The sequence below is a fragment of the Strix aluco genome, chromosome 12 (genome assembly GCF_031877795.1).
Source record: "Strix aluco isolate bStrAlu1 chromosome 12, bStrAlu1.hap1, whole genome shotgun sequence".
In the NCBI taxonomy this organism is placed as follows: Eukaryota; Metazoa; Chordata; class Aves; order Strigiformes; family Strigidae; genus Strix; species Strix aluco.
Window position 1 is genome coordinate 22,038,729 of NC_133942.1, and position 23,499 is coordinate 22,062,227.

The 23,499-nt window shown below is 39.1% G+C and overlaps 1 protein-coding gene across 1 annotated transcript; it reads left to right on the forward strand.

Annotated features, from left to right (window-relative positions):
- Nucleotides 1–6,173: 6,173 nt before the first annotated feature.
- BTBD1 (BTB domain containing 1) lies at nucleotides 6,174–23,348 on the forward strand. Its single transcript, XM_074837765.1, has 8 exons — nucleotides 6,174–6,617; nucleotides 13,274–13,430; nucleotides 13,972–14,077; nucleotides 15,698–15,895; nucleotides 16,165–16,357; nucleotides 16,909–16,996; nucleotides 21,323–21,469; nucleotides 22,242–23,348. Exons 1-8 carry the CDS (start codon nucleotides 6,208–6,210, stop codon nucleotides 22,398–22,400), a joined length of 1,458 nt encoding a protein of 485 aa, XP_074693866.1. The 5' UTR covers nucleotides 6,174–6,207; the 3' UTR covers nucleotides 22,401–23,348.
- The last annotated feature ends 151 nt before the right edge of the window (nucleotides 23,349–23,499 follow it).

Sequence of the window (23,499 nt, forward strand, 5' to 3'; positions counted from 1 at the left end):
CAACATAATTACTAATCAAGGTGTTACATGAAAGCGGTGTTGATAAGCTGCTGTCACCAGAATAAATGTAACATCTCAGCTTCCTGTCACATATTCAATTATATTCATTTCTTGATGTTGCAAAATCATTCTTTCTTTCTTTTCCCTGAATTTTATAAATGGTAACATCATCATGAGGCATGTGGATGCCATCACTTGTAGAAAATCATACAACTGTTTAACTATTTAGCAATATTAGCCGTCAGAATAAGATTGGAAAACATGTATATCCTACAGAAACTGCAGTGCAGCTTAGGAAAGCAAAATGGAGTAATGAAAACCAGAGAATTAAGAGTCCTGCCCATGCAGAAATTGTCAGAGGATCATATTTATTGACAACATAAGATTCCTGGAGTTCTGATCTCATGTTTCATCTGAAAGAGTCCCTTCAGCAGCACGGTGTCTAAAACAATGATCCTTCACCACACTGTAACATTCCTGCGTCAGAAACTACATGATTTCTGTCTAAATGGTCATTTTTAAATAGGTAGCCCAGCTCTCTGTCAGATCACAAGTATCAGCCTTATGCCACATGGCAAATTCCTCGCCGGGAATCCCGACTGCAGCAACAAACCAGATCCACTTGTGTGGCCCCTCGGCTGGCAATACTCAACACCCAAGCAATATGCTTGGGCTGGTGTTTGTCAGCTGCTCGATTAGACCATTACTGGATCAACAATCAGTATTCATAATATGGAAGAAGTTTCTCTCCAGTCTCTCTACTAAATGGCAGCAGATCAGTCTTGATGTCAGGACTAAGAAGGCATTTGTAAGTGTGCCAGCAGAAGAATACTGTGGAGGACATAAAAATGCTTATTTATTAATGGTCAGCTTCAAAGTAGGAGACTAACTGGCCATTAGGTCTTTTGTGTCTACTTTTAGTCTGGGAAACAGCTCTTATCTTTAATAACTGCCTGTTAAATCATGACAAATTGTAGGGTTTAACATTATATTGAGACATAGCTGATTTTATTTTAAATCAAAGAAATGACATTAATCTATACAAATATAGGTAGGTGAACCTTAAGCAAGCACATGAAGATCAATGCAAGGATTAAGAGATGCTATTTAAAGCTCATGGAAGCATTGCTCATGTGTTCACATATGGCTCTGCCAAGCAGCAAGCCTTCATTGCATTATGATGCCAGCTACAAAATACCATCCTGGTACAAAACAACTCGTGTCATTCAATTTTTATTGAAGTAAGCTGATACATTCTTGGGAGTGTACTTCCTGTATTTGCAAGTGAGTATTTAAGGGAAGTCAGTAAGCAACAGTCTAGATAAAGATGGATTAAAAGCTGAATTAAAAAGATGAATGAAAAGCTTCATGTTTGGGACTTTTGTTGATTTGTTAATTTGCTGAGGGAGCAGCTTAGACCAGACATAACTGCAGTCCTCTAACAGCTTTAAAGCCAACCTATTCTATTTCTGAATTTCTTCTTAGTTGAGGATGTAACACCTGACAAATGGTGCCGTATTGTAAAGCACAGACTGCACGGAGCACCAGGGGCAATATAATGTAGTTCATATGATACGCACTGGCGGTCAGGGGGCTGCGGGCTAATGATCTGCTGAGGATTTGGGGGGATTCTCCAGCAATCACAGCACTGAGGAAGGATGCAAAAGAGGAATTAGTGATTATAGTCTCCATTCCACTTACAAAACTGAGTATCGGTACCTCAAAAATGGAGCTGCTTTTTGTGCTACAGCCTGTCTATTCACCAACGAATAAGCTTAAGAGGGAAAGAGACATATCAGAGTAAAATTAATAGGCGTTACAGTAGAAGGGAGTATGTCAGTTGTACTATTTGACTTAAACTGTAAATGGCAAGAGTGTGGCTTCTCAGTAAGAATCTTGTTAATCGTGTGGAAATTGAACTGCTAGCTGAATGCCCTGGTAGAAATGGAGGAAATGTGCGCTCTGTCTGAAACGCTGCTGTGCCTCAACACATTTAGCAGGGATTGAAAAGTAAATAGCTCGTAAAATAGGCACTGCTCAATCATAAAGATATGCGGCCAATAACTAATAAAAGAATTTCCCCTCCTTTGCTTCTCCAGCTATGCAGTAATAGAACATTTTTGACAATTTAAAAAATATGGCAAACTGTAAGATTTTTCATAGAGCCAGTCATGTCAGTATTTGAAATTATACGTAAAATAGGTGTGTGGTGAGTAGAATCTTCTAAGGCTTAATTAGTTGGTTTTGTTTTGTAATTACTTTCAGATAAAAGATGTGAAGAATGTTGCTGTTGCCATTTGCTGTATATTTTTGAAATACATAAATTTGCAGAATGAAAAATGAAAGAGCTGCCTCCACAGTTGGAGTGATTAAAAATTTCCATGTGATGCTTGTATCAGTTGTATGCATCTCTAAGTTAGGATTCTGAAAATTTTCAAAGAAATATTTTGATTAGCAGGAATGTTTATGGCCACAGTGTACCGCAAGCAATAATTACAATATATTAATATAGAAATTATTATCACTAAAAATCAGAAAAGTATATCAACAATAATTGAGGGCACAGGATACTTAACAACCTTGATACTCCAGGACAACTAACCAGCACAGCTGAAATGTACAACATACAAGAATTACTTGTACAAAATGATAGCACAAACAATGATGAATTTAAAAAACTCTGAGAAAGTTGCATACTTATTATGGTCAGTTTAGATTACGGCTGAATTTATAGCAGAGAAAAAATACCAATTGCTCTTATGTTGGCTTTTTCATCAACATTATATAGGCACTTTACAAGACATAAGAAAAAACCATAATCCCTGCCCTTCAGCGTCCCTCACCTCTAAGACTCTGAACTTGTTTCTGTGCGTGCATGGATCCAGTGCTCCAAAAACTGCAAGGTTGTGTTAGCTGCAGACCCCACATCGCAACAGTACAGGTTACTGCGAACCAGAGAGAAGATAACAATAATAATCACAATAAAAAGCCCAATGAGATAATTTTTATTCTTGTTATTGTACTATTATTATTATTTGAAATCATTGTTATTAGAAATGTATACATTTGAGTAACTTTAATGCTACTAGTAATTCAGTCATGGGAGTGGTAATATCATGGATCAGATGTAGGGGATTTTAAGAATCTAACTGAGCATGGAAAGGAAAAGATGTCATCAAATGGCCTCAACCAGGAAGTTTAATCAGAAACAAATCTGTGATTTAGTCTGAATTATTCTCTTCCCTCCTGAAGCAGAAAAAGGATGCTAACTGCTTACAAGAACAATTGCTAATCACTGTAAAAATACGTGCCAGCTCAAAAACGCTGATCATAACAACAAATAGCTCTCTAGAACGTACACAAAGCTGAGTTCACGTGGGGAAAAGAAGGAAATGGAGGAGAATTTAAATAATTTCAGGAACAAATGATTGAAAACAATATGCTTTGTAACGCAAACCCTTTTGATGGCTCTCACATAACTGGCCCCGTTTCGCTGGCAGGGAAGGCCAGGGCCGCTGGGCAGGCATTCCTGTGTTTCTGGGACATCCCTGGCATCACAAGTATCTCAGAAATCCTTGCAGTTTGATCAGGACACTCTCTGGTTCCTCTTCAGTATATGTAAACCCACTTTGTCCTCTCTCTCCCTGCTGACAGTAAAGGAACCTCAAAACTTGGAGAGTACTTCCTTCATGAATTTCCACAGAAAAAAAAAAAAAGCACCAGGTCACCATGAGCTTGCTCAGGCCATTATGTAGACCTTGAAAATGAGTTGCTCAAAAGTGTAGACACTCCCTGACCTTCTGTTTTGCTGGCTAGCGATCAGGACAACCTTCACAGCCATATAATATAATACTGTTGAACTTTTGTCTGCAGCCCTTGATTTGTAGCCATTCTGTTACATGAGATCAAACAAAAAGTCCTTCTTGGGCCAATCTGCACTGCTTGTGTTATAAATATTTTTCTCTATATTAATTTCTGCTATATTTCCTAGGCAAAAACTGAGCATGCTAAGAAAGCAAACAACAGGACGGCATTTTAGTGACATTCATGTGTAGCTCCTTTTGGGAAAAGCATTGTGTATTATTTCTGATCTGGACTGGTGAATACAATCCCATGACATCACATTTAAAAATGGCTATGATCCACCTACTGACAATGTCAAAGAAAAACTGGCTGATTTTTTTTAAGAAGGAAGCTGGCACGAAGATTACAAGGTCTGAGGCTCATTGTCTACATGCAGGAAAGCCCAATTTCAAAAGGAAATCTGTTACTTAATATTTTTTTTAGCTCTCACTTTCAAAAGTGTTTAAATTAGTGCATTTGGCTTTTAGCTGATCAGATCTAATGGGCATCCAGGTCGCATTTCTCCTTTCCTTTGTCTCCTTTCCTGTTTTTCTTTTTCTTTAGATTTTTGATTTCTTTCATATTATTTTTATGTTTGAATTTTCTCTCTCAGCTTTCTTTCTCAGCCCATCTCATGGACCCTTCCCATTTTTTCTATCTTGCATAGCTGCTGCTTCTTATGATTGATTTCTCATCCCTGAAGCTATCTTACATATTCTGTCTGTGGCAGCCACCCTCCTTTTAGTTCTTTGGCATACCTTTCCCTCTTTTTCCTTAACCCTCTCCCATCCTAGTTAACTTCCTCTAAGGTGTTACTAACAATATGTTCACTTTTTACAAACACGGTTCTCTATAAGCAGAGCAGTCACGGCTGTTGGCTCTCAGCTGACAGACTAACCTGTGAGCGAACGCAGAAAGGTAAGAGCAGAAAGACAGCAATGACGGAAACTCCCATTAATACTCAGATCATCCCATGACTGAAAAAAATACGCCCCGAAAACTATTTATTTGTGTCCATGGAGTCACCTTTTCCCTCATGATTTTTTCCATCTCTGTCCCTAAGCTATCGGATGGAATCTGGGCTCCTCCCGCTTTCCCTTCTTTGCCCACCTTGGGACAAGAAAAGCACAAAGGTGATAGCTTCATTCTTCTAAGTCAGCAGTATGATTTTATTTTTAAATATAGCCTCTGTGCAAAGCTACTTGCTGCTTTCTGGTTGGTATACTATGTCTTCTTGTGCCCTTTCCCACTGTAGTTTACCCTGCTGAAATTGCTTCCATCTTGCCTAAGGTTCTCTAAAACTTGTTCTGCGAAATGGACCACATTCGCTTGGTCTCCGTTTTGTCCTAATTATAAACCTAAATGCAGAGTGGTGACATATTCTATTCCTCTTTTAGCCACACGCTTCCATAAACGCTGACAAGTCAGGAGCTGTGATAAATAGCCTTCAGCTCCATAATTTAAATTGCTGTTGTATTTACTGCAAAACTCCAGTAGATGGCAAAATGATCCACCGTATTTTTCAGCTGACAGCGTCTGGTTTGACAGCACTGTGAAAACGCAAACATACCTTTTTTAAAATTTCCCCTTTGTTTCCCAAAAGCCACCAAGACAGTACACTAAAAATGACCCTACTTTGCTTGTCAAAATCTGCCAAATTAACTCACCACCTTACATTCCAGGTCCAAGGGCGTTAAATTTGATAGCTACTGCGTTTTCCTCCTCAGTTGATAAAATCACAAAATGTCGAGATAGATTGTAAATGGATTTTTTTTTTGTATAAGAAATGTAAGGTATACGTGCTAAGTCAATGTTTCGACATTATTTCAGAAACAGTTAAAATAGGTGATCAATCCTTGTTTTGCCCATTATGAAGAATCTGGTATCATAAAAATTAATTTGCATTTCACGTGCCTAAACAGAATAGCTGCAAGATTTCTTCATTCCCACATGTAACGATATAAATTTCCGTGAACGTTGTGGTGCTCTGTGCTTTGCATGTCTGTTTTTACCCTCTTCGCGGCTCTGGAAGCGCATTCCCGCTGCACACGCGGCTGTCAGACGCCTTTCTAAAACTAACAAGCGACACATTCAAAACACGGCCTAGAGGACGCGGCCGACGCCTGGAAAACCGCGTAACTCACCGCCGCGGCCTCCCGCCCGCGCTACCCCTCAGCCGCCCGCGCGGCCCTGCGCCCCCGGCACACCGGCGGCCGCGGCTCCGCCGCGAGGCTGCGCGGGGCGGTGGCGCATGCGCGGCGCAGGGGCGGCGAGCGGCTGACGTCGGGGCGCGCGGCGGGGACTCGCGTGCCGCCGGCGGACGGAGCGGCCCGGCCCGGCCCGGCCCGGCCCCTCAGGGCGGCGATGGCGGCCGCCGGCGGCGGCTCGGGTGCGCCCGTGGAGACGCCCGCCGCCACCGCCGCTGTTGCCGTCGCCGTCGCCGCCGCCGCCGCGGAGGCCGGCGCGGTGCTGCAGCGGGAGCCGCTGTACAACTGGCAGGCCACCAAGGGCTCGCTGCGGGAGCGCTTCGCCTTCCTCTTCTCCAACGAGCTCCTCAGCGACGTGCACTTCGTGGTGGGCAAGGGCAGCCCCCGCGGCGGCGGCGGCGGGGGCGCCCCCCCCGGGCCTGGCCAGCAGCGCATCCCCGCCCACCGCTTCGTCCTGGCGGCCGGCAGCGCCGTCTTCGACGCGATGTTTAACGGCGGCATGGCCACCACCTCGGCCGAGATCGAGCTGCCCGACGTGGAGCCCGCCGCCTTCCTGGCGCTCCTGAGGTCAGGCCGCGGCGGGGCGGAGGCGGGCGGCCCCGGGCACGGTGGGGGCTCCTGGGCCGGGGGCACCGCGCAGCAGCCCGCCGGGCCGGGCCGGGCTGAGCTGAGGGGGGCCCGCTCGGCCGCTGCTGTAATTGCCTCGCTCGGTGGCCGCTCCTGTCCCCGAAGAGCCCTCCCTTCCTTTCCCCCGGCCGCCGTGTGCGTGTCCGTGGAGGGAGATGCAGAGAAAACGCGTAACCACCTTCTGGGCTGGCACGCAAGGTCAAACCGCCCAGCGAACACATTTTGGTTCCTTCTTGCTCTTTCCCCTGCATCCTTTTCCCAAGAGAAGTGCCCTAATTTTAGGGCAACTAATTGTCCATTTAGAAAAGTACTTTGATAGTGGTGGGTGTCTGGTTTGGCTCTTTGATTCCGGTTTTTGTTAAGTAAGGTGCTGGGACTTAGTGGTTCCTCTGAGTGGTGCAACTATCCATCCACCTTCTGATAATGGTTAAGAAAGGACAGAGACTGTTGTACCAAGCTTTTAATTTCATTTGATACTTACTTTGAAATTTTATTCATCTTACTGTTCACTTTTCTTTTTCAGCAGTGGTAATAAATTGTGTCTTTTTACCAGAGTAATACCCATTGTAATCACCCTTATTTCAGATACTTTTGGGTGGAGAGTGGACATGCAGGAGAAGGCAGTAACTAACTGGTTTTTACACACAACCCACCCAAGTGGTACCATGAGTGCAGTGATGGCAAAAAGTATGTAAAATGGGTTAGTGATTCCTAATTCTGGCAGAATAGGATCTGCTACTTCTCATGCTCACAAAACTGATGAGTTTATCTACCATTTCTTTTTACTCAGTGTAGTGGTAAATATATGGTGTTCATAGAAACAATTACTGGTAGTTTCTTTGTGCATCAGGCTGTGGTGTGGTAATATGACCAAACTGCTTAACCTTAAGGTTTTTCTCAAAGAAACTCCTCTCCTAGGCAAAACCTCTGTAAAATATGTGAAACAGATTCCTGTAATGAACATTTGGGAAACAAGTAATATTATTGCCTGGAGATAAGTATATAGTGTGTCAAAGCATTCTGTAATGGGAAAAGCTCCAAAACCTTAGCAACTTTCTCTTCATTTTGAGGCCTGACAGATAAGAACAGTGAGGAGAAGATTTCGTAATCATGGACACAGGAGTTGCAGCAACTGATTTCGAAAAAGAAAACCCAGAAAACAACAAACCACCATGCAGCAGCAATGTCTCTCTGTTGCCATTAGCAAAGGAACTGTATTTATTTTGTGGATGCTTAGCAAAGAGGGAGTGGCAAGATGAAGAGTGTGTAGAAGAGTGGGAGATAGTGGGAAGTGTCTTTCAAGCAAAATGGTTTCAAAGGTTAAAAGTAAATGGCTCTGCAAATAGATACGTTTCTCTCTATATATGTGGAAAAAACACTGGACAGTGAAAACTGAATAGAAGCTTGTCTGGATAAAAATACAAACATGGAAACAGGAGAGTTCTGAGTAATGATAAGCAGGATGGTATTTGAAAACCGTAGAAGTGAATGAAGAGATGTTGGAAGCAAACAAAAGCCATCTTGTGTTGGTAGAACTGCTAGTACATAATGGCAAGGGACTTACATAAGGACACTGATTATATGTGTGTCTTGTCTAAATATCACCAAACTGATGAACTGTTGAAACATCTCAGGTTTGATGTCTTCTTTTGGTATTAAATACATGGCAGCTTTGTAGGACATTCTTCCAAACTATATGTGTGTTTTGAGCTTATATTGGAATAAATATACATTGCAACACCTTGTTAAAAACATACCTAAGGAGAACTTCTATAATACAGACCACTACTGGACTTGTATACATGTTCCATGGTTGTATTCCATGCTTATATACACTGTTTTTAAAGTATACCAACTATGAGAGAACCTGGGTTTTTTTCCCCGTGTTGACCAGAAGAGGCGAGAATTATACCTTGCACTGTTGGCCTCTTTCATCTAATCACTAGTAAAATGGTCAGATAATGATGGTTGCCTTTCTTTAATCTTTGCAAAGACCAATTTGAGGTGTATTGGCTAGAAATTAATACACATAGCAAATGAACATCAAGGTAGAGGAACCGTTTAAGTGATGCAAAAACTTTTAGGGGTAACTCACTAATTATTTAATGTTCCGCTGCTCGTTTCCATTTTATTTACTTGTGGGGTTTGTTAGGTCCTATCTGTAGTTGATGTGTTTCATAAAGATCTACTGACAAATGCTACTTTTAAATTAAAGCCAAACAAAAAGATTTTTGATGAAAATTTTTCTGATTCTCTTAAAAAATTAATTTCATCTCTATCTGTCCCATAAGACTGAGTGTAATTTCTCTGTTCTGTGATGTAAACTTTCATCAGTGTTAGTGTTTTGTCACAAGATAGATGGTAGTTCAAGAATTATGTTTATGGGAAATAAAAAAGTAGTTAGAAATTGAACAATTTAAACATCTGATAGTCACCAAGTTAATGTGATGTCTGTTTTTTTTATTTTAATTTTGGATATAGTCATACACAATTTAAAATTGGCTACAGTTGCTACTTTTTTCTAACAGGGGACTCTAAAATAATAAATTCATAGAGTTAAAGTATTTATAAATAATTAAATGAAACTTTAATTGATGGTACCACTGTAATTCCAGTCATACATTTCAGGATTTCTTTTTTCCCCTTGAAAGTTGGATAGGCCTCGTTGTCTGTGGGCTAAAATCTTACCTGTAAAGACAGGAAAAGGGGAGACTTTTAAAACTGGCTGGAGAAGTGGAGAGAACTTTCTTAGAAAACAACTGGCCAAGCTCAAAGGCTTAGAAATGTCTGTGGTGTGTGCTTTGGCTCATCAGCCAGTATTCCTCTTGCCTGCAAAGTTTTCAGACATGAGACAGAGGAGTTTTTTAAAAGCAGCTGACTACTTCAGTAGTTTGACAGATAAATCCTTAAGAGATGAAATAATATCAAGGTCACAAAGTTTGAATCTGTCTCCCAGTTAAACAGGGTTTTTTTGGTATGTTTCTAACTGTACAAATTGAATAGCGGTGATCAAGAAGATTAAAGTTGTCTCAGCAGGATTCTGCTTTAGGGTTTCATTTTGTTGTTTTTAATAAGATTTTTTAAAATTTCATTCACGTTTTACAGTAATTTAACTTGTCCTTTGATCACAGTATAAAGGAAAGTGACGACATGGAACAAATTTAGCAGTCCGTCTTCCAAATGTCTTTGCAGAGGACTTTGGCAAGCAGTAAATAAAGGGGTAATCATGACTAACTGGAAAAAGATTCCTGTGTGCTTTTAGAATGGTGAAAATATTTCAGCTGTTGGGACCATACTAAGGCTAGGGGAGAAGGAAGTGTGAACTGGAGGGTAAAGAAAAGTGGCATAAAATGTATGAGAGGCTTATGTGAAGTGAATGATCGAGTGGTCACTTGGAAAAATTGTTCTGGTCACTGAAAGTGCACTGCGCAAGTATGGACACACCCCCCCATCCTGGATGACAACACCATTAGTCAGTATCTAGAGAGCAGGTTGTTTCTGTAAGGATCTCAAAGGGAGGCGAAGAGGGAAAAAGGCAAGGGGGAAGGATAAGTGATCTTGAGCCCCACTGAATTAAGTGGAGGAGAAACAGTGGTATCAACATAAAGGTGTGCTAGTTCAGGCATGCCCCAAATGGGAGAGTTAACACAGAGACAGAGCTCTTGGCACATGAGCAGAGGGATTTTTAGAGGGAAGACACACCTGGAGTTCCTCTCTTATGAGTAGGTGAATGCATCATGATCATCCATCTGTATACTTAAGGGAAATAAGATTATACAACATCCTAGAGCAGTGTACTTTATTACCATTTTTCATAGTTTTTGCAGCTACCTTTTAACTTCACAAATTCACACTTTTTAGTATTTGCAAAAGACTACAGTTTGGCTTTGAAAATTCCAGAATAGTATTAGCATTGTTAAAAACTTGAAATATTAAACACAAAAAACTGACCGTGTAACTTTCTTGATGTATTTGGACACTCCTTGTCCTGAGTTTCCTTAGTTTCAAAGTATGTAACTATATCAGATGTTCTGTAACTACGAGTTGTTATGCCCAGTGGTGATCAATGCCTAGAAACAGATGGGGTCAGTAACTCCATGCAACACACCACCTCTCCTGTCCTGAGTGAATGCCATAACAGATGGAGCCCAAAGTCATAGACCAAATGAACTCAATGGGGAGGTCAATGAGGATGTGTTGTGATGGTGTGGGACCTGAATGATGTAAATGGTATGCAGTAAGGGATGGAGAATGTACTGGGTTTGCCCGGGATAGAGAAATTCTTCATAGTAGCTTGTGTGGAGCTACATTTTGGATCTGTGCTGAAAATAGTGTTGATAACACACTGATGTTTTAGTTACTGGTTGAGAAACTGTGCAAATTTTAGTGGTCAGAACTTTTAATTGCTTAAAGTCCTGTTAGTTTGTCATTGACACACTTTCAGTTGGGGAGTGTCTCTTACTGTATATCCAGCCATACGGCAGGGGAGGGATTGGAGCATAGAGCCTCAAGTGTGTCCTTCATGGGATGAAAAAGCATCCTGTAACTCCTAGATCTCACATGAATGAAGAACCTGCATGTATATGCACTGTTGCCACATTTGAATTCCTGTCATTTGGGCCTGTAATTAGTTTTTGATCATATGAGGAAAAAGCCTGCAAAATTCCTGTGAAAGCAAGGGTCAGAAAAGTGCAGTTTGAAACTGCACCCTAATTCTTAAGAAGGTGTAGTAGAAAGTGAACCACAAGCCTAATGGAGCTCCTCTGGTGTGTCAGTTCATTGGCTTCAGATTTGACACACTTAAGGTATAAAATCAAAATCATGTTCCAAAACCAACTTGGTGATTTTTTTTTTTTTTTTTTAGGGTTAGGTAAAATTTATAATATAGTTTGTGTGGTAATGCTGCTTTTTTTACAGCCTGTTAATTTTCAGTTTTTATGTAATTTGGACTCCAAGCTCCTATAAAGTCATACAAAGAAGGTTAGGGCATTTTAAACAGATTTTTTAAAATCTTAAAACCAAAATCTAAATGCACTATTCTAGTGCTTTAATGATCTACTTGTCAATTTGGTATACAAAACTTACCTATGAGATCTTAGTTTCTTAAAAATAATTTTGTCAGTGATTGTGACTGGCAAGTCAGCCCGTCATTTTCATCAACAGATAATAGTTTATAGCTTTCATAACTCAGTTCTAAATGAAAAGTATGAAACTTCTACTAAAAAAAAAAGGTAGCATTTAATTAAACTCATTCTTTCTAAAAGCTGTTTGATGTAAATCTAGAAGAATTAATCTAGAGCATCATTCACATTCCCTAAGTGATGTGAAAGCTGGCTGTTTGAATAAGTTGGAGTATTGTAATGGTAAATTTGTACCCATTGGTAAGCGACAGCAAATTTAGTGTTGAATACCATATTTAGTTGTCTTAGCGATTACCAAGAATTAGTTTTCTTGGAATATAAGAAATATAAACAGCTAAGAGCTTTAGTTGAAACTTTAATTCTAGGTTTCTATTACTAGATCTCCCTACGTTGCGAAGAAGTTTAAGTCCATTACTTTCACAAGTTTCTTCTGTTAAATGCAAACTGCTTATTGTTACATTTAAAAACCCTTCTAAACACGCCTTCCATCTCTACGCATTGCTTGCCGTTCATCTCCAGAGGTTCTGAACAAAAAAATATTAAGAAATGTAAAGGAAAGACATGGTCTTCATTGTGGAATTCCTGCATTTGCTAATGTGCCCTGGTTTATTATGTTTAATCACCTGTATATTGAGGACAAATGTATTTTTCTAAGTCACAGGCTATTCTTGATTATTATCTGAAAGACTGATGAAATATTGCTAAGATTATCTTCAATGTCACCTGTAAGAAAAGGTACAGAACCTTAAAATAAATCTTATCTTGTATGGTCTCAGATAACAACTGCTCAGGAAACAGGTTTTGTTCCTGGTTTTGGTGGAGGCTTCTATCTTTTGGTTCACAGTTTATGCTAAAATCTCAACCAATCATCTAGCCTCAAACAGTGGAGACAAGCCAGAGCCTTTTGCTGTGGCAGGAATAGAAGAGTCAAGGTCACCTGCTAGAATGTTACTTCCTTTCCTCTCCTCTGAACACTACAGAATGGTAACTTTGACATAAGATGTTACCACAGTATAAGTCCTTGACACTGTTTCCCTCATGGTAGGGAAGCGAGTGTGACGTGTCAGTAAATTAAGTTCAGTAATATAGCCACAGAGGGCTATGTATTGATACTTAGAAATACAGCTCTTTAGAGTGTGCATTCGTATATTAAGTAATTCTGCAGCTCAGCTGTTGTTTACAGTTCAGTAGCTATGTATAACTAGTACAGCCAGATCAGTTGTAGGGAGTAATGCATATTTAAAACAAATGTATGCCATTAGGTTAACGTAATATTCTTTCTTCAACCCTTTAACTAGCTTATTAATTTGTAAAAATGCTAACGTGGTCAACTGTTGCATGTTCACAGTGCAGATCTTTGACCTATTTTCTAAATGCAAAGAGACTGTTGTGTTGTGCTTGACTGCCCCCCTCAAGATACATTTTTATGATCTGTATTTGTGTATTGATTTCTAGGTTTCTTTATTCTGATGAAGTTCAAATTGGTCCAGAAACAGTCATGACTACTTTATACACTGCTAAAAAGTATGCAGTCCCAGCCCTGGAAGCACATTGTGTGGATTTTCTAACAAAGCACCTCCGAGCAGATAATGCCTTTATGCTGCTTACTCAAGTAGGTAAATTTAAGCTTAGTTTTGATTCACTAGGAAAATCAGTATTTGGAGGAAAATTACTAAATATTACATCACAGTAGGTTTGCTGTCACATAGTCTAATTTATGTATGAAAATGTCTTGTTGCTCTGCTAGCATTTTTAAAGACTCAGCTTCTTATTAATGTGGAGGAAAGGCTTTTTTTCCCTTCTTTTTTTCTTTTTTTTTTTTTTAAATATGCCATGGACTAGGACATTTCAGATGGAGCCAGTTTATCCTACAGTGTATTTGCATGAATCTCTTAATTGTTTTTTTGTTAAGACTGTGCTTCAGTTCACTATATTGGATTTTATGTGTACTTTTTAAAAATTATATTGCATTTAGTGAATTCTCATTAATTATGTACTCCTTTGAGAATTTAAGTGCTCTTTAAGGTACAAACAGAGTACTTAGACAAATCAACCTATTTTAATTTGGATCTATACTAGAGTAAAAATACTTGCTTTTTAAGATTAGTGGTTTGTCAACTTTATGCTTAAGATGTATTTCTCTACCTTTATAGGCTCGTTTGTTTGATGAACCTCAGCTTGCTAGTCTTTGTCTTGACACAATAGACAAAAGTACTATGGATGCAATAAGTGCAGAAGGCTTTACTGATATTGATATAGGTAAGTAATTTTGTGTGTCCTAAGCATTAAACTTCTGAAGGGAATTGTAGGGCATGAGAAGGCTTTGTTACACTGACTCAGGATAGTTCGCCTCCCACGTCTGAGTGGGTAGAGTCTCAAGCACATCTTATCCCCTTGTCACGGTAACCTGGGGTCGTTCGCTTTCCCCGTCATCTGCACCCACCTTTGCACAGACGCCAACGCAACGGCCAGCTGTGGATCTCAGAATTCGGATGACAGTACCTGTATTACATCAGCAAGTTTGCTAATGAGCAAAACAGGACATTGCATATGTATGATATGTTAATCAGCGCACGATTTATTATCCACCCCTGCAGTGCTTCACTCTCAAGCAGGGTTCCACTGCATTGGGTCCCCATTTGATTGGTGTCAGTGTCCCAGCAGGGCTCCCACCACGGTCACACTTTTGGCTTTCATTAAAGCCAAAGCTTTCACTTGCTCAGTGTTGTGGCTCATCCCTGGGGGATCCACACCTCCTTTTTGCATGTAACAGGAATTACACTGTTTTGTTGCCACATGGCGCTTCTCTATTCAGAGTTGTGCAGATCAGGTACAATTTATGAAATCTGTTTAAAAAATAAATATGTAAACTTCTGGTTTCTTTGTTTCATCTTTTATGAAAAGCTAGCAGTTGTAAATTTTCTTGCTTAGTTTCATTGCTACTATATGTGTCTATGATTTTACTCCAATTCAGCTAGACTGTGTGAAAACTCAGACTGAGGGAAGGTGTTCCAGCTGCTTAAAAAAATTCTAAAGTCATTGTTAACTCATGTTCAGTGGGATTTGTGCCCAGACTGCGAGTGCTCATCTCTGCTCTTGATAAGTCCCAATCTGTTTTGACTTTCCAATATGATATTTTCTATGACCACAAACATGCTGTGCTTAAATTCAGGGCATATAAAAATTCCCAAGGAAGACAGAAGATTCAGAATATGAAAACACATTTGTTTTCAGGCTTGTGTTCTGTGATGAACTGAGAATTTTTACATACCTGTTATTCATAAAATGCCAGAACAAGTAAGAAATACAGGAAAACTTGCTTTTCTAAAGCACATGAGAGTACCTAGCCTCACATCCTGTGTTCCACCTTCGAGCTTTGTGGGTGGCAAATACTTCAATGTTTAAGACGACTTTCATGTATCTTTAAACTGGTTTTGCGTGCACCACTGCTGCTTGTGTCTATAGTTGATCCGGATTGGCAGGTGGCTGTTTGGATGAGAATATGACAATGTCATCATGAATAACTTGGTTTTTTAGTAGTGTGCATTCACCACTTGGTCACTTCCAATTTAATCCTGCCCTAGCCATGGAAACTCTTAAGGATATTGGTTGTCACTACATACATTATATATAGTCACACTCTTGGGAATCCAGAAGAAAGTTCATATGCTGTCTTCATAACAGGAAAATTACTTTTTTAGTTTGGAGTCTATACACCACTGGGACATTTCTTCATACATATATTAAGTTGTCTTATCTTTGATGTCTTACTATGAATGTTCTTAGTGTTTACTTAACAAGTTAAGTTTACTTAATGTGTAACACTGTTACTGGTGTGGCTGAAAACTGATATAAATCTGTTAACTGTTTTTAATTTAGACACATTATGTGCAGTTCTAGAAAGAGATACCCTTAGTATTCGAGAAAGTAGACTCTTTGGAGCTGTTGTTCGCTGGGCAGAAGCAGAATGTCAAAGACAACAACTGCCTGTGACATTTGGAAACAAGCAAAAAGTCCTTGGAAGAGCTCTTTCCTTAATCCGTTTTCCATTAATGACTATTGAAGAGTTTGCAGCAGGTGAGTTTTGGGGTTCTTTGTCTTACTGTTAGACCATATCTCTGCACTGTTCACCTGTAAGTGTTTAGAGTTTATGTTTAACACACTATTCTGTTATTAATATCATACAATAAAGGTTGTGATGCAGAAATTAAAGGAAAACATTCTGCAGAATATGTTCTGGCCGTTGGAAAATATTATTGACATCTTCAGTTTGCAAATATATGTGGTTCGAATACAACAGTTGGAGTAATTCTTCGAATCATCTTAGAAGTTTTTTCTTTTCACAGGCCCTGCTCAGTCTGGAATCTTGTCAGATCGGGAAGTAGTAAATCTCTTTCTGCATTTTACTGTCAATCCTAAACCTAAAGTAGATTATATTGACCGACCAAGATGTTGCCTTAGAGGAAAAGAATGCAGCATTAACAGGTTCCAGCAAGTGGAGAGTCGCTGGGGCTACAGTGGAACAAGTGATCGGATTAGGTATGGCTTTTGAAACAGTTTGTAGGAGAGACAGAGAAGTGTGGGAAGAAAGGGATGGTATTACTCAACTTTAACTTTTTGGCGTAAGATACAGTAACAAACATGCTGGTTCTGTTTGGGTAGGTGTAATCTTTCCCTTTTTAAAAAATAACTTAGACTGTTGTGCACATAAAACAGAGTAGTAAAGAACAAAGTTCAGGACAATTGCGTGCATTCTAGAGTGATTGGTTGTTAGCTGCATATTCCTTTTTAAAATACCAAGTCTTGATCTGATTTTATTTTGGAGATGTTGAAAAGAATCTGGCGATGTTTTGTTTAGTGATACTGAATATCTTGGGGGCTTAGCAAAGCTTTAACCTATAAAGGTGATACCTTACATAGCATTTTTCTTACTACTGAAATCTAAATAGAAAGTGTTATTGAAAAAAAAAAAAGTCATTTTCAATTTACTTCACTACTCTTCCATGGGAGTCTTTTTCCTATTTGACTAGGAATAAGGTAACACGTATCAGAGTTGTTTAAATTCCTTTCTTGGCTTGTTGTTTTACTAGGTTCACAGTTAACAGAAGAATTTCCATAGTGGGATTTGGATTATATGGATCTATTCATGGACCCACAGACTATCAAGTTAATATACAGGTACTGTATATTCTCTTTAAACAGGCTTGCGCAGAAACTACACTTGCAGCACTTGCAAAAGGTTTGGTGTATATTTGGTTAGGAGCAATTGATAGGTCAGGAATCTATCTAACCTGTGTTTTGTCCCCAGCAGTGGTCATAAGCAGATGACTAGGGAAAAGTAAGAACAATATGAAACTCTTCTCCCTTTCTGCTGTATTCTCCTGTCTTTCAGTCATTTTCAGTATAGGTGTTTCCCACGACCGATTTGGTTTCTCTGTTTAGTAGCTCCTGGTGAATCTTTCTTCAGGATACTTACCTGGTCTAACCTTGAATTCCTGTAAGCTTTCTGCAGAGGAATTTCATAGCTTTATCATCTGTTCAGTTGTGCACAGAGTCTGTCCTTTATTAAAGTTTCTAGTAATTCAGAAAAGAGATCTTGGATTTGTCATCAACAGCTCTCTGAAATCAGTGACACATGTAAGTGACTGCTAAAAAAGCCCACTATGTCATCAGGAAGATACTGAAAACAAGATAAAAGGTGACATTGTGATGCTGTATGAAAGCCAGGTGTACCCACATCTTGAGTATTGTGTGCAGTTCTCAATCCCACACAGTAGAATTAGAAGATAAAGAGGAGGGTAATTAAAACAATTAAGGGGATAGAGCTGCTGCTTTATGGAAGAGACCAGAAAGGCTAGGACTCTTCAGTCTGTAGGGAGGAAGGCTATGGGGAAGTGTGGGCAATGCTTCTAAAATCATGAGGGCAATGCATAAGGTAAATCCAGAACTGTTTGTTAATCACCAAACCCCAGAATAGTAGAACTAGGAGACTCTTACTGATACTAGCAGAAGATCAAAACAGTAAGAGTATTTTTTCAATGCAGAGAATACTAAGCATACTGCCACATGAAGCAGATACCCTGTTTTAAATTTGGTATTTGAACATGCTCATTCATCAATAGCAGATCCATTAGAAGATTCCAGAAGAATCAGAAGGGGCATGTGCACCGTAGCACCCCTAGTAGAACAGTTTTGGATGCTGGGGGAATGGACAGCAGAGCCCAGACCTGTGTGCTAATCCTCAGCAACATCTTCTCTTGCCACTGTTGGATCATATTGGACCATTTGTCTGACCCAACTGGGTATTTATTACACCCTTAGCTCACCTGGTACATGTATTGGGGCTTAGAGGCTTGTCCTTGCCCAGAGCTTTTTGGAAAGCCTGACATCTTATTTGCTACTGGGTTCAGTCTTAGGCAGAAGGTTGTATGTTACTGTTACCATAACTTCTTCCTTAAATTACTCCAGTTTTAGGTTTGCTGAAAACATTGTCCCAGCATAACTATCTCCCTGGTTTCTTCTGCTGGTAAATGATTTATTTGTATTGCTGTTCTCCAGGCTCCTATATGAAGATCTTATCCTGCTGCTACTTGTTTTATATCTTCATGCTGTTTAGCCCACCAGAGAGTCTGTAGGGCTTTTTGCTACTGCTGTGTTGAAAGAATGATTTAACATTGGTTTTGATACTTTCGGATAGCTGTTCCTAAAGCTTCTTTTGGCCTGCTTGATTGTATTTTTAAAATTTTAATCTGTCAGTTTGAACCTTTCTATTTTAATCTGGATACAACTTCACATTTCTCTATGATGCCCTTTTTTGTTTTTTTCCAGTAATAGCCTTTTGCTGATCAGCCATGCCAGGTTTTTTCCCCTTTTCTGAAGCCTTTCCTAATAGGTGATATGCACCAATACTGTACTTGGGCACGTGATGTCATTCAGCAGTCTGAATGCTTCTTATAAGAGTTTGATTTTAATTGCTCCTTTTAGCTTCTTTTGAACAAGCTTCCTCGTTTTTCTCCTTTTTAAATTTAGCACAGTTGTGGTGGATTTGCTTTTGTTGTTCACGTGGAGTGTTGACTCTTAAGGATATTATGGACACTGTTACATAGTGTTTCCATTATGAAATTTTGAATCTGATCCTGCTCATCACTCAGTACCAAATCAAGAGTTGCGTTTCTTCCTACTGAGCAATTGGTTAGCAAGCTCACGAAATGGTCAGTGATAGCATCTAAAAATGTCACCCCTGCTTCATGTCCTGATATGACACTTGCCCAGTCTGAGCAGGTAATTGAAGACACCACTAAAATTGTATTTCCTGCTCTTCTAGTCTGTTTGATTTCTCTCAGCATTTCGTGGTCAGGATTGTCTTCTAGTAATACTGATCCAGTACTATATTTTTTCCTTTTTAAGTATGGAATTTCAGTCCATTTGAATTCTCTTTCTTACTGATAATAGTTTTGATTTGATTCTAAGCTTTCTAACAAGGTATTGGCATTCCGTGACTGGCACGGTTTTACTCTGTGCTGTGTATGTTGTAACCTGGTACTATCGCATCACACTGATTTATTAGGGATGGGGGAAATTTTGTGAAAGAAGGAATCTGTGACGTCATTTAAGGACAGGAATTCCATTGTCCCTATCTTATTTTGTAGACTTCTAGCATGTGCTGAGACTGCTGTTTTGGTTCATTTCTGGGCATCCTATTTAAACATCAGTTTATTTGTTTTCTGTTTCCTATTTGATGATTACTGTTCTCTGACCATCCTGAACTTAAGGATAGGAATTTTGTGTCTGTCTCTTAAGAAAAAAATGTTGTGCCTTTCCTTTTATGATGTTCCAAACAGAATGTATCTGAAATGAGGTTTTGAAGGAATTTATTGGCTTTTCCACATTCTTCAGTTTAAAAGTTCACTTGCAAATTGATTTGAAGTGCCATCAGTTTGGTTTTCTCAAACAGTACATTTATGTAAATGAGTAACATAATGCACTAGATTGGATCTTTAGAACAAAAGAGTTGGTGCTGAGGACCTAGCAGCTATCCTGTACATATTTGGGGATTTTTACTTTGCATTAACTCTTGTTTGATTCTCTCAGCTGAATTCCAAGATGAAAGCATTTGGTGTGCTTCCTCAGCATGTTTACTGTATTTATTTCATCTGAAAAGAATTTACTACTTGCAAGGCAAACCAAAGCATATTAGTAGGAATGATCAAGAGATTCACTTGAAAAACATGCTCCCAATCCAAACTGAAAGGCTAATGTACCTTTATGTTTCAAATGAAGGCCATCCATGTTATACAGGTTCTCTTTATTCTGGAAGTATCCCCAATTCCTGATGGATCCAAAACTTTCTTGTCACAATCTTTTTAGACAGGTATTTAAGTCCTGTGTCTCTGCCTTTCTTCTTGGACCTGCATCAGTACTAGCAGAGCTCCAGAGAGTTAAACATTTAATACTTGTCCTAAAGTAGTGATAATGTATATTGCAAATCTTTTATGTGAAAGGGGCTTAGGACTTCAGCATTATAATTGTTAATATTTCTATTGATTGTGGCTGGAAAAAAGAGTTAGAGCATGTTTTGCCTAGAATAGGGCTTCATCTCATTTGTGCAATATCAAAAATGATATGGTATTAAAATTGATTACTGCACTAACAAGAATCCTATCATGAGAAGTGTTCATGTTACTCTAAGGCTCTGATACTCAGCTTCTGCAAGAGGTGTTCAGCAGCATGGATCAGGATATCTGGTGTTTAAGAGTAGGGTCGACTTAGCGCTGAGGGATATGGTGTAGTTGGGAACTGTCAGTGCTAGGTTAACGGTTGGACTAGATGGTCTTCAAGGTCCTTTCCAACGTAGATGATTCTGTGATTCTGTGAAATGACAAGTGAGATATCTGCTATTACTACATCTTAGCTAGTGATTGCTATTTGCCACTAAAATTGAAGGCAAAAGAATTAATATGTAGTCTGAGTGTAATTTTTATACAGAATCTAGAATAGAAGTAAATTTTATAAAACATAGCAGCACGAGTTCTCGTTTTAAGAATGTTAGCACTGACTGCTTATATTATCTCTAAAAACTTGTTTTCTAAATTAGCCACAGCCAGCAAATATGCTTCCCTCATGTGGGCTGTGTAGGTGTACGAAGATCAGCAAATCTAAGTACAGGATTATATGTAGTATATGAAGGTCAGAAGCTGAAGGTCAGAGAGCTATTTATTCTTCATCTCCCAAGCAAAGACTGTAACCTGGTTGGAGCAGTGCTGAATCTAGCCCACAGGTCGGACAGCCTGTGTAAAACTCAGAAGCCGTCGTTTGGCATGCTGCTGGGTCACCCTAATGGTATCGGGAAATTACACCTACTTTCCAGTTCTGAGATTGCGCTATCCTTGCAATTAAACTGGGTGGAGTAGGCAAGTGTTTGGTTGTAATCTTCTAATATGCATACAATAAGAATCTTTCTCAAGCTTGTAAACCTAAAAATACTATTTTCATGTTTTTGTACAGATAATTGATTATGAGAAGAACCAAACTCTAGGACAAAACGATACTGGGTTTAGTTGTGATGGAACAGCCAGTACATTCAGAGTTATGTTCAAAGAACCTATAGAGATTTTGCCAACCGTTTGCTACACAGCTTGTGCAACGTTGAAAGTAAGAATGCCTAACAGTACAGAAGAAAATACTATTTTGATGCAAGAGTTGTTCTTTTATCTGTCTTCTGATGGGAAAGTGTCTTCTAGATCTTGAATTTGTTTTAAGTTTAGTGCTAAAGAAGGATGTAGTTAAACTCCACAGTAACTTGTAAGACTGCTACCCCTTTTCTGTGCCACAGCACAGAATTTGTAACTGGATCTTTTGTGCCTTCCCACTTTCTGGCTTGATGTAAGAGTTAGAATGAGTCCTTATGGAAGTCACTGGTTCTGTGTGGGCAAAAGCACTATCTAGAATATTTAATCTGGAAGCTCTTTATCAAAATTTGTTTGATTTCTTTTATTAAGGACATTCTAATGACTAGCTAGAGTCGAGAAAACTGAAAGGTTTTTTTAATCACTTTTTATATTCTAGTGCTGAAATATAGGAAAGAATTATTGTTCCAGGAAAGTCTTCTCTTAATGTTATGGACAAATTTATTTATTCAGTTTTCTCAAAAATCTTTTAATATTCTTTTAAATATAATTCCCTATACAGAAATGAAAGTTGAGGGGCTTGGATAAAATCAAGCTGTCAGAGAAACTTTTCTTTGTTATCTAGACATAGTGCATTTGCTTCTGTTGCCTGTGATTTTGTATATAACTTAAATGATGTGGGTACAGCAATTTTATACTATTAAAATAACCTGAGTCAGTAATGTTCGAACTTCAACATTTTATGGGTCTTGCTGCCCACTTCCATTCAGTTGCTAATCTCTTCTGATATTTTTCAGGGTCCTGATTCCCACTATGGAACAAAAGGTTTGAAGAAAGTGATCCACGAATCTCCTACTGCTAGCAAAACATGTTTTGTCTTTTATAGTTCACCAGGTAACAACAATGGTACATCAATAGAAGATGGACAGATACCAGAAATAATATTTTATACTTAATTCCACATGATCATCTCGAATGCCTCTGTGTATCAGTGGACTTCAGCTCACTATTGACAGCAGTTAAAATTCTGTGAAACTACATGAATGTGTGAAAACAAAACTAGTTTGAGAGGTACCAGAAAAGCTATTTTCTCTGCATCGTTATTGGCAGAATGTAATTTAGCTTTTCCTCTTACCAAATTGTCAAGTGGAATAAATGCTCTGTATATTGAAAATATTGTTTTAAATAGTATCTTGTGATTAATTGCTTTGTATTTTCACCCCTTCATTTTTCATGTAGTAAAATTCATTTTCTGAACTGGAAAATCCTTAATCATTATGAACTTCTTGTGTATGTTTTCTCTAAGCTGTCCTAAAAAGACAGTAAAGCTGCTGCTGTAATTCCAGCTTCCACTTCTTTCCAAAATGACCTTGGAATGACCCTACAGACACGAATTGCTACTATATTTTTTGAAGTACATCAGCAAAGCTGGATTCATATTGCTATCATCTTGGCTGTTTGGATGAGCTGTGGAGAATTAACGGACTTAGCCCTGCAGACAGCATCTGCAGCTTCACTGAAGAAGTCAAATTCAGCAACAAACAGATCTTTCCAGAATCTCTCTTAATTCAGAAGGGCTGTTTTGGAACATAGAGCTGGTTATGGAAATAGCCACTGTATATACATATGTGCCTATAAGAAAATGTATAGTGTGAAAAGGAGAATACAAGACTTGTAATGATGTTATTTTATCATACTAAAAAATTAGTATGGACTAAGGATTGTGTGCAACTGGTTTTATGGATTGCATACAATACTTTGATGCAGTTGATGTATGTATATAATATTCAGTGTCTTGCAATATGTGCTGTGTAGAAGTAGAATGTCTCCATGTACAAAATCCTGTACCCTCCCCCAACTTATACTAAAGTAATAATTTGAGAACACGGGAGAAAAAAAAGAAACAGCTCCTCTTTTCTGTAATTTCTCTTTAAAGGCCTGCTCCCGGGACGGTCGGGCAGGTCTTAGGTCTCAAAACAAGCCGTGTATTCCCAGCCCCCTGCTCTGACGAGTTTCGGTCAGCGCCCTCCGCAGGTTTTTCACTCGGCCGGGACA

Bases quoted from the DNA above. Each gene is read 5' to 3' on its own strand.
- BTBD1 (XM_074837765.1), top strand. From the start codon at position 6,208: ATGGCGGCCGCCGGCGGCGGCTCGGGTGCGCCCGTGGAGACGCCCGCC. The intron at 13,431-13,971 runs GTAGGTAAATTT...CTACCTTTATAG, and splicing joins CCTTTATGCTGCTTACTCAA to GCTCGTTTGTTTGATGAACC. The intron at 14,078-15,697 runs GTAAGTAATTTT...TTTTTAATTTAG, and splicing joins CTTTACTGATATTGATATAG to ACACATTATGTGCAGTTCTA.